Below are 11,356 nucleotides of genomic sequence, written 5' to 3'. Positions count from 1 at the left end.
ACCATTTGAGAACTAGTCTGCAATGGGTCTTCCTCAAATCTCTGGTTGAAGCTGTTCCACTGTGTATAAATACATACTCACTGGAATAGGGGAACTGGCTCCTGGGTCACCCACTGGGAGTGTCCTAACCACCAGCTTTACTCATTCTCTTCTCTCTCGGGCCCCATGACTTTATACACCCTAGATAGTTTCAACAGGAGAGCAGGAGGAAAACCTACATCAGAATAACCCAATCATGCACACTTTCTGGAGAGTATCAGAGGGGTAGCCGTGTTAGTCTGGATCTGTAAAAGCAGCAAAGAACCTTATAGACTAACAGCACCTCTGTTTGTCTATAAGGTGCCACAGGATTCTTTGCTGCTTTTTCTGGAGAGGTTGGCAATAACTGTTAATCCTTCTTTTCCCCATAGCTCCCTCCTATCAGGTAGAGGGGAAAATTGAGCTACACAGTCCTGCAAGAGTGATCTAACTACTGGACTCACAAAACGTCCTCCCACAGCTTGAATGGGCCCTGAACTGCTAGGTGGCCTCAAAGCATGCCTTCTGGATTGGGCCCTGCAGATGAATGTTTATCTTCCCTGTTTTGTGGATCGTGCCAGGGCATGAGTGTCTGGCTGCCTAGAATGAGGCACCAGTGCACGTGCCCAGAGGCAAAAAAAACTTAAGCACTTAAGAACTTTTTCAGCAAAAATTTAGGCACTGAGTTTAGGTGCCAAAACACACAGGGGTTTTGTGAGTTCCGGGGACACTTAAGTGCTGGATGGAAGTGGAGATAGAATGATCCATTGAAAGGTACCTTGGATTGTATATCATTGGTTGGAACTTGCTGACTTGCAAACCTCTACATGAGTGAAGACACGAAAAACAGGCTAACCTGAAAGCATGGTTACCGATGAGTATGAGGGGTCTGCAAGAAAAGTCTTGTGGAGGAGGGGAAGGAAATGCTAATCAATGTTTTTGAGAAATGGATCTCTGAACTCCTCTACATAACTAAAGAGGAAGGAAGTCTGGAAGAATCCATACTTAGGCACCAAAAGTAAAAATGAAGTATCCTTTGCTCACTTGCTTCCACAACTCCACTGCTTGAATAAGAACAAGCACCTGCACTTCAAATTAAAATGCACTGCTTTTCCCTATTTCCACCACGCTGCTGTGCAGGAGTAGCAGTTTTCCATAGCATACGCTAATCCTGTGACATAGGAGTAAAGTGCCATACTGGAGCTGGATACTTTTAAATATCTTAGGAGGATGCACCTAGACTCTCTTCAGATCTCTACCACTTCTGAATTTGTTTTCAAGTGACCATTTTCCCCCCAAAGGCAGCCAACTAATGCCCAGGTGATCAAGACAGACACTACCAAAGTCAAGTCAGCATTTTGTTTTTTCTATTTTGTACATCTCAGTATACCACTAAATACAAATAACTCTTTGGAGACCAAGTAAAGTGAGTTTGGAAAAAATACTGTTCAAAGTATTTAGAAGAGCAAAGAGAAAGGAATTTTTAGTTAAAACATTTATCCATTTTTTTTAACTTTTAACAGCTTTGTAAATACAGCACTTTCAAGTATTACATCAGAAATAAAAGCCCTTGATCATACTATTTAAATCTCAATTTGTTGATACTGACTAGCATGTTTTACACATCATCTTCAATAACTTAGGGTGGATGGAAAATGCTGCACTTTTCCAGTAGTTGAAGAAGGAAAAAAAAAAAGGTTCCAGAACAAGCACTTGCATCACAACTCCAGCAGCCAACTGTTCCTTCAGCATGAGATTGCTGACCCACTTTCTCTACTTGTATTTATCCACATTCAAAAGAAACTTCTTGTCAGTTTACTTGATATATAGCCAAGCTAGTTCTGTTGTGTTCCTGCTTGTTAGTCCTGTGAATGCCAGAATGTTTTCTACCCAATTTTTCCAACACTTGGGAAAACTAGATTGCATTTGTGTACAAAAAGACTCATTGTTTCCCCCTGATGATCCACCTTGCAATATGAAAAGGTGCCTAGAGGATTTCCCCAGGTGCTCCTCAGGTGACCCAGCCTGTCTAGGATCTCCTACACCAGTGCTTCCCTGGAGCTAGTGCAGGGATTGTAGTCAGGATATCCCTGGCTGCTGAAATATTACCTTGGGGCCATGGGCAGTTAGCACAAATAAGGGTACCATTCAGTCTCTTCTGCTTTATGCTGGGGGCTAACCCAGCACAAGACCTCCCCATTACCTGTGTAGAGGGTAAAGATATCTCTCGTGTGTCAAGCACTCCCCAGCTGCAACTGAGATCATGGCCTCCGAAAGCAGTAAGATTTTACTGACAAACACCCTATAGTTCATTTATAAGCACTCCATTTCTTCTCATCTCTACTACTGTAACTTCCCAGACTTCCACATTTGCTCACTCAGACACATACCCTGACATTCTGTCTGAAGTATTTTAATCTACGCTGCTGTTCTACCCTATTTCACACACACTGCTCTACCTTTTGACAGAGAACTGAAGCTAGCTGTGGCCAGTTGCTCAAGATGATCAAGTTCACTTTTAAGGCGCTATATATATATTGGGGGGCAAAGAGAGGGGAAACGGAACATTCTGCATTGAGAGAAGGGCAGTCTCCTTTGAGAAATCTTGCTATTTCTGAAATGCTCTATTCCATACCACTCAGCTTTGTAACAAGTAAAATCAATGAAGCTTAGAGATTATCTTTTTCTCCATCATTATTAACTAAACATACCCTTGCATGAGCTGTTTAAGCTTTTCAGGCTAAAACCAGCCAAAGCTGTGTTAAACTAATGAGATCTCATTTGGAACAGAAGTTGCTAGTCTCAAACTAAATGCTGCAGTGCAAGAAACTTGTTACATCAGGTATTACATGAGAGTAAAATGACTGACAGTAACTTGACAGTACTTCATTCCTATTATTATCAGTTACACAAACTGTCTGAAGACTGTCAGTCATGCATACAAAACCATCTGTACAGATAAATTAGTGTTAAAATAAAACCACCACCGAAAAGTCTTTCTTAGTATTTTAGGTATTGAAAGCTAGATTTTAAAGTTTATAGGTTTAAAAACTTGTACTGTCTCAACTCAACCTCCTTGTTAAAAGTCACATAAGGACAAGTACCTCTAGAATTCAAAATGTAAAAAAAGGCACTATGTTTTTAATAATTTTAGGCCAGTATTTTTTTTTGTTTTGTTTTGTAGGAGGACACTAAATACCAAGAGACACTTACTACATAACATTGATTTCTAATAAAAGTAGCTGGATAATCTTTTGTAATGATATAAGAGTAGTTAAGATTTTTCAATTAAAGTCTTCATTTTTCCTGTAGGCTTCAGCAAGTGTGGTCCAAACTGAAAAGGAAAAACATGTATGTTACAATACGTACAGATCCTGGAAATTGTTGCATCATTTTATAATCCAAATTCATAAATGCTCCGGGAACTCAAGCAGAGGCCACCCATCATTTGTCTGCTTTCCCTTGCTGCCATGGATGCAAACTGGATTTGATGTAGACGAATCCTACCCAGAAAGTAACTAGAAATTGTCTCACAGGGGAAACTCATATCAGGAACTGAGTGAAGTTACTCAGATTAACCAGATGACTCCGCTCCCAGAACAAATCTGCTGACTGAGACTTTTTCTGCACCACAGAATCCACAAAGGCACTCTTGCCATCAGTGCTAACAATCTCATCTGTTCCAAGTCCTCTGTAAACCACGTATAATGAAATGTGAGGACCAGACTTGAGGGCGGGGAAAGGCTGCCCAAGGTTAAAAATGTTATTAGACCACAACTAGTGTTTGTCACCACCACAATATTCTCTGTCAAAGGCTTCCAGCAACTCTCCAGTTCCATTAGTCTCCTGATGTTTACTATCCAATCAAGTCCCTTGCCCCAACAAAAGATGGACCACAAAGTAGAAGTAATAATGAACATTCCATGCCACAAGCCAAATATTAACTCATGATTTTCTCTGAAGTCTTGTGAGATTTGTTCTCTTAAAATTCCCAGCTCCTGGAGGCAAGTAATCAAGAAAGAATCTCAGCCCTTGTTACAAAAAAATATAGCCCTCATGGTTGTAGAAAAGAACCTGCAAATGTTACCTGAATGCACCCCAAAAACTCAAGACAGAAAACAAAATAATAAAGGTTGGGATTTTTTAAGTCACCTGATTTTTGAATGCTTATGGTTGGTAATCTAGTTCTTCCCCAGTCAGACCCAGAACACAACCAGCTGTATTGAGTAAGGTTATTATGCTTTCTGCCTCTTTTGCTATTTGTTTTCATTTTTGTTTTTCAAGCTGAGTGAAGTGCAAGAGATTAATCTGATCACTTATTTGTTCTTTTCTGTCTCACAATGCTCAGTGACTGTTTACCAGACTACAGGCAACATTTACTGCCCAGCAAAACTGGATTTCACGGGAATAAAAAAAACTTAACATGGGAGAAAAACCCTTTTACTTCAATCATTTTTAAACACAACTTGAGTTTTCCCAGCACCATGTTTAATTTATTTATTTTTAAAATGGAACCTGGTTGCCTTTTAAAGTCTTAGTGATGCAATAAAACCTTGCTAGCATGCTCATGGTTTACCTGGTCAGCAGAAGCCCTAGATAAACTTGCCCCCTGCAGTGCTTTAAATGACAACAGTCTCTCCATTCCCCAGCACTGCTGATGAACAGGTCAAGCTTTCTGGATTCTCATTAAACTGTCTACCTATTCCCAATAGGCACGTGCAGTGTTGCCAACACTAAGCGTTAAAAAATCAGAAGTCAGGCCCCAAAGTCATTTAAACACACACAAACAGAAAAGTATGCATCTGATGAAGTGGGTATTCGCCCACGAAAGCTTATGCTCCAATACATCTATTAGTCTTTAAGGTGCCACAGGACTCATGGTTGCTGCTTGCTACAAACAGAAAAAGCACACAAACATTTCAGGTTGCCTTTGACGTGAATCCTTATGGTTGATATTTTATGGATTCTCTCTACAACTATGAGGGCTCAAGACTTTCATTTAAAAAAAAAAAAGTGATTCTCTCATATAAAGTCCTAGCTCCTGGATACACAAATTCTCTGAGATTTATATTACAAAAGAATGAGAATTGGCTACATTGCCCATGTCTATGTTGCAATATGTGGCACACCTGTGAATGCTTATTGGGGTTTTGTGGAGATAGAGCTGGCCTGACAGCCATCTAAGGTTTTTGAAGAGAAATTTACATTGGCTTCAACGTATGTAGGACTGAACCCTGTGATGTGTCAAGAATTTCAATACTCACCAGCATCATTTCAGACGTTGCCTTTGTTTCAGACTCTGGAATCTGTTTTTCAGTTTCACTTTGGTTATCACTTCTGTATCGATAAGCAAATTTCTTTTTGAGAGCTTCAGCTATTAGTGCTACAGGATCAGTTGGGTCAGGTGATTTGCATTTTGTGCCTTCTGCTGGTCTTCAAAGGGAAAGGGAAATTAACAGTCACACAGCAAGTCTTTAGAATGAAGTTAGAGCATCTTTGCATTCCTGTGTTGCCTTTCAAATGCTAGATCAGCAACAGGCCAAAATTCAAATGTTTCTCCATGAAAACAACTGAGCAAGGCTTTACACTGTGCATTAATCAAATTACACAAGTTATTGTGTACTCACCTTTTCACTGCGCGCAGTTTGACACTGTTCATGTCTTTGAGGATCTCTAGCATGTTTGGTATTTCAGGCTTCTTTGGACCATTATCTATCAAAGTCTGTCTGGCGTTTATTTTCTTGCCTTTCCGCTCTTTAATGAGATCAATAGCAGACATACTCCGATGTACCCCAGAAGCTGGAAGAGGCGGTAGAGGAGGTGGCGGAGGTGGCGGCGGCGCTGGTGCAGGAGCTGATGCAGTAGGACTTAATCCAGCTAAAACATACCAAGACATTCATTCCCAATAAGAACTAAATGCCCTTTTAAAGAAAGCTTGATACATCAAGTGTTCTGAAAAGTAACAGATTTACTACATATCAATTTATTTTTTCCTCAAAAGGTTCTTGTCACAAGCCTACTGGCCCAGTTTAAGTCCTAAACCACCTAAAAATGAAGCATTAAAACCACCTCAGCTAATTACTGTTCCAAAAGGATGTTCAGTTCCTAGTTCAGATATAACAGCAGATGTACATCCACGGCAAACCAACAAAACTTGTTCAATACCAGGACCTGTTTCCACCAACTCTGCCTCCTTTTGGGGTCCATCAGTATTTCGAGATGCTTGGAGATAGTTTGAAAGGCAAAGTTACATTCTTAAGGCAGCCACTGTGCCTGGAAGAAATCATTGTTTAGAAATAATTACACACATTAACAACAGTTTGGCCAGACAACAGCAATGAATGCATCCCAAGTAAAAATTCCAATTATACCTGTCATTTGTCAAGATGAGATTCTAAATGAAATTGCTTATTGACTGTAATCACAACCCCTATATAAGCAGTAGTTATTCGTGCTAATTATTTTCAGAAATGAAGGACTTCTCACATGAGATTCTTAAACTTGAATGGCGGATTTCAAAAAGTTGTGTGAATCCCAGTTAAAAAGTCTTCACCTTGTTTCTGATAACACCCATGTTTTTCTTTAAAGCCTTCCTAAACCTCAAGAGCAGAATCTGGCAACTGTCTGAACCAATTAGTTTGTAACAAAAATCTTAAATTAAAGCTTCTTGCACCACTTTAGGTGAATATTAAGTCAGTATCACAGGAGTCTCCAAAGATATTACACTGGTCCTGGAAGAGAGAGAACTTCACAAATATTTTGTTTCTAAAAGACGACTATGGAATTGAAGTCACTGACTCTGCTCATGCAAACTGGGACCATATTTTTATTTAACAAAAATCTTCACCCACCCACCCACCCACCCTGAATTATTCTTAAAAGTGAACCAAACCAACTATCTAGGACAGACAGATGTATAACGTTGACATATTTAAAGCAGTTCCCAGATTCTACCAGAAGAGGGAGGTAAAGGAACTATTTAAACTGAAATCTAGATTGAAAGCCTTCTAACGAACAGAAGGAAAAATCACATCTAGAAAAAATATTAATCAAGGACATTTGCTATTCAGGTCATTATTAGCATTTTAGCAATTTGGTATGTTTAGAAGTGCGTTAATTTCAGGCTACTGTTGCTTTCAAAAGGAGGAATGGAACAATTATCTTTCAAACTATTTCAGTGCACTGAGTTAATGGCACATATAGTGGTCACATTATTTCCCTAATCACTCACAGATTTGGATACTGAACTACAACCTCTTCAGGAGAGCCAGCATTCATGATATAATGGTTAAAGCCTAAGAAAGAATTGGTATATCTATTCCCAGCTTTCCCACACACCTGCTATGTATTATATTCCAAAAGCATAATTAGTATCTCAGTGACACTAGACCTCATGACATATCATTACTGATACCTACTGATACTCTGTGGGACTTAAGTATCCTTATAATACTTACAGTTATATTATGCCTTTGGTTTCATTCATCTTTGTGCCAAGCTTTGTTCTAGAAACCCTATTAAATGCTAATTATCTACAGAATTCAGAACTCAAGACACTCTGCACAAACATTTGAAGAAATAAAAGAATCTGGAGGTCTTGGTCCCCCTCTACAATTGGAGAAACATCTGTGTGGTCCCTGTTAGTAGACTGTGCCAACCCACTTGAATGTGTTAAGTGAAAATAACGTGAAGTCTAGGCAGAAGGAGGAGTTAATACTAAACTTGATCTGCAGAAGGTTAGGGTAGTGAATAACTGAAGTCTCATCTATTTGATACTTAATAGATAAATTTAGAACCCCAGTCAGGCAAGTTTTAGGGAGTTGCCATCACACCACTACACACTAAGCACATGTCTATCAGCTATGACTCAGTGGTGAAAAACACCATTTGTTGTTTACAACGGAAGTCAGATAACATGACTATGGCTCATGGTCAATCCAAGTTTTAGGTTTCCACAGCAGTTCACTACTGCATATGAATAAACCCATTCATGTACAGCTGGGCTGGTAAAGGGCACACACAGTTTTCCTCTCACAGCTTTCAGTTTCCATCCCACAACTCCAGATGGAATTTTTGTTTTTTTAAAAGAGCCTTTTGCCCATCACCTGCAAGTTTACTTTGTACTGTAGTTTCACAGTGAGACAGCAGAGATATCCTGGAATCAAGCCTCACTGAGGCTCTGTACAACCACTATAAATGAAATTTGGTGCTAACGCTTCTTACAACCCTACAAACTTCACTCTCAATCCTGCAACATCTCACAAAACTGACTTCATTATATCTACACGTCGGTCAATCGGTTTTAAAGGAGCAGATTCCCTTTAGCTAATTTGATATGAAAGTCAGACAGATTTTAATACCTGCTGGCAGATTTTGCTGTTCTTGCAAGATTACAATTTTGGCTATTTGTGCCCTTAAACTGGCAAGTTCATTTTCTAAAGCACTGATTTTTTGCAGAGCTTCATCATTCTTGGTCACCACAACCTTGGGGGCTGGCTCTTCTTGTAATGGGTTTGGTAAGGACACTTGTCTACTTGGTGGTCTTCCAGAGCAATATGGTTCATGTGGACGAGGTGGAGCCGATTTTGACCAGACTTCTGATCTGTAACAAAGCAACACAATTGTCACACGGGGCTGTGGTCTGTATTAAGTGCTTCTACCAAGCAGCTAAGAGGAGAGAGCAAAATAGTTAAGTGTAAGCATTGAGCCAAACATTAAGAACTGATCTTAAAACCAAATTACTTACATTTGGCCTTTTAAAAAGGAACCAAAAGGCCCTTAGGTAAACCATCTTCTTACCTGCTTCAGAAGTCTGGTATTTTTATCTCCCTCTTCCCACAATGGAATACTTGCAAGTAACCTCTGGCAGAATCTGACTCATAGATCCCTAAAACCTAAAGTTGAAGTGGCATTGGTTTTAAGTTTTAGGGTTTTGTTTTGTTTTTTGTTGTTTTTGGGGGGCAGGGGGAGGGGGAGCGCTTGGGAAAGCTGCCTCAGAAACACTGAGAGCCTAGTAGAGCTACAGACATTTATTTACTGGTAATTATGGTATACAAGTTATATAAGCGACAAAGAGCTTGATATGAACACATTCCACCTTTGGTTTAATAGTTTGATTAAGAGAACAAACATTTAAGCTAAGGCAAGATTCAGGCTAGATATCAGTAAGGGCTTATAATCAAAGTAATCAGTATGTGAATCGGCCTAACAAAATAGTAAATACTATTATTAAAAGGGACACTATCAAGTTAAGTTAGGCCCAAAATTAAGGTTTGGTAAAAGTAAACTTTTATTAATAAACCAAGTTAGACCTGTTTTATAAAAGCTTTGTGTGATTAAAAAGCTTTCCAATGGAATTTACATATGTTCCCCTGCAGTGTTTACAACTTGATATTGCAGCACTAATATACTGCACAATAATTTAAGATGAAAAACCATACTTAGAATACTTTCAGTTAAATTTGAAGTGTTAAATTACAAAAAGCCAAATTTTAGCAGCCCCATGGGTTAGACTAAAAAGTTAGAGATAATAGGGTTTTTGACATTCAGTGCATAAAATAGTTTCATCTAGTCTATTACTCAGCTCTTGGCAAGACAATCTGAAACTCTATAGGTATAAATACTAATTTTTCTAGCTCCAATCTGTTTTTCCTCTGAATGGCTTGTGCCTGCAGTTACTTCTAAGTTTTCACGTTTATTTGCTTTGATGTTGGAATGAAGCTTCTTTAAAAACTTGCCCACCACTGACAATTTTAGATTTTTTCCATCTCTGAGAATTCTTTTGTATGCAATTTGTTCCCTTTTGAGATGGAACAGCTTTCCATGTTCTACAAAGTCCACTTTCCACCTATGCTGTCTGCTGCATGGACAACCCTAGTTTGATAGGATTCTTCAGATTCTTGTTCTCAAATTGTCACGGGGCATGACGCTTTGCAGCAAAGTTTAATGTTATAAAAGCTGTTTAGTAGGAGAATCATGTATGATAATAAGAACAGAGGAGAAGAGAAGCCTCATGCACTAAAAAAAATTTTTATGAGTCTCTGCCTTCATGGCATGTAACCAGTAAAGGAATGAAAACACGGGCTATGTTTGCTGCATCCCATCTTATACCTGCCAAAGAAATCCAGAATATTTTAACACTATGATATTAAAATATAGGAAGTTTCAAGATCTGAAGTTATCAAATAAGCAGGAAAGCTAGATACCAAAGTACCAGAAATGTTGTTCAAGGCAATAATACAACTAATGCTAATTACTGAGATAGAGAATTACAAGAATGAACTAAGATACTGTAGCTGCAGAAGAAATGCCCATATATTTAACTAACTCCCACTTGAATTCTTACAATTCCTCAAGCATATCAGGATATTGAGTTTCTGTGGCACTGCTTGGTCAAACGTGGAGGCAAGAATTTTGAATAGAAATATGACTTTTGGAAATATCTGCAGAATGTGCTTTAAGTTACACAATTCATGGCCCTAGTTTAATCATGGTTTCGATTGTACTCTTATAGTAGTATTGGCTGCCCAACCAATACATCTGCAGCCCTTGCTCCTATTTAAATGGAGAGAACCCACACGAGATTCATAGGGTCTTTTAAGGCTAAAAGGGGCCCATTAGGATCTTACCTCCTGCCTAACAGGCCATAGAACTTCACCCAGGGATAACAGGCAAACAAGGTGGAAGTTTCAGGCTTTGCAGCTAGTCCATCCTTCATAGAAAAGTAAATTAACTGCAGACAAAAGAATCCCCAATTGCTGTTTATTGCAATATCTGTAATTCATACTATATTTGTATGTTTATTACTATCGAGAAGTGCTGTATTGACAGCAATGGAAACAACATCCACAGAAGGCATACTGCCTAGACAGGAGCAGGTGCAGTTTTTTTGGATTCATGGATGTCTGTCCACCCAGAGCTGTACTAAGACAAAACACTCCTCCTTTCATTCAGCATCTGAACTGGTGACCTAGATGTGGGGAGGTTTCAAATCCTATTACCAGCCATCTGCAAGACCCAGTTCCTGCCTATTTAATATTATTACTTTGACTTTTGAACTGGGGGCCACCAGATTGCACATTTTATGTTAATAGTTTTAGGACTGTTCTTATTTTTAAGGTAATGCAAATTAAAATAAATAAATACTGTACTCTCCCAGGACAGAATACAGGATTTTCATAGGGTTCCTGGAACCATTAATCCTGGATAGCAACTTGGAACTGCCCTGTCCCTTGGGTTCCCCTCACAGCTTTTAAAGCTTCATTTTGTATCGCAAAAGAACAGTTGAACACTAGCTATGTACAACTGGAATGTGAAGTATTTATTCAACATAATCCAT

The 11,356-nt window shown here is 39.0% G+C and overlaps 1 protein-coding gene across 9 annotated transcripts in view; it reads right to left on the bottom strand.

The window, feature by feature from the left end:
• Positions 1 to 1,363: 1,363 nt before the first annotated feature.
• MTFR1 (mitochondrial fission regulator 1) overlaps positions 1,364 to 11,356 on the bottom strand; it is a 35,450-nt gene continuing 25,457 nt past the window's right edge. For all 9 annotated transcript variants that reach the window (XM_030553189.1, XM_030553182.1, XM_030553184.1 and 6 more), the window contains 4 exons: positions 8,379 to 8,620; positions 5,646 to 5,895; positions 5,283 to 5,451; positions 1,364 to 3,352 (listed from right to left, as the gene is read on the bottom strand). In XM_030553189.1, the coding sequence (XP_030409049.1) occupies positions 3,293 to 3,352; positions 5,283 to 5,451; positions 5,646 to 5,895; positions 8,379 to 8,620 (721 nt within the window). In that variant the 3' untranslated portion in view covers positions 1,364 to 3,292. The remainder of the gene's footprint in view (positions 3,353 to 5,282; positions 5,452 to 5,645; positions 5,896 to 8,378; positions 8,621 to 11,356) is intronic.

Source organism: Gopherus evgoodei, chromosome 2, assembly GCF_007399415.2.
Source record: "Gopherus evgoodei ecotype Sinaloan lineage chromosome 2, rGopEvg1_v1.p, whole genome shotgun sequence".
NCBI lineage: Eukaryota > Metazoa > Chordata > Testudines > Testudinidae > Gopherus > Gopherus evgoodei.
This window is presented reverse-complemented; position numbering and strand designations above follow the sequence as displayed.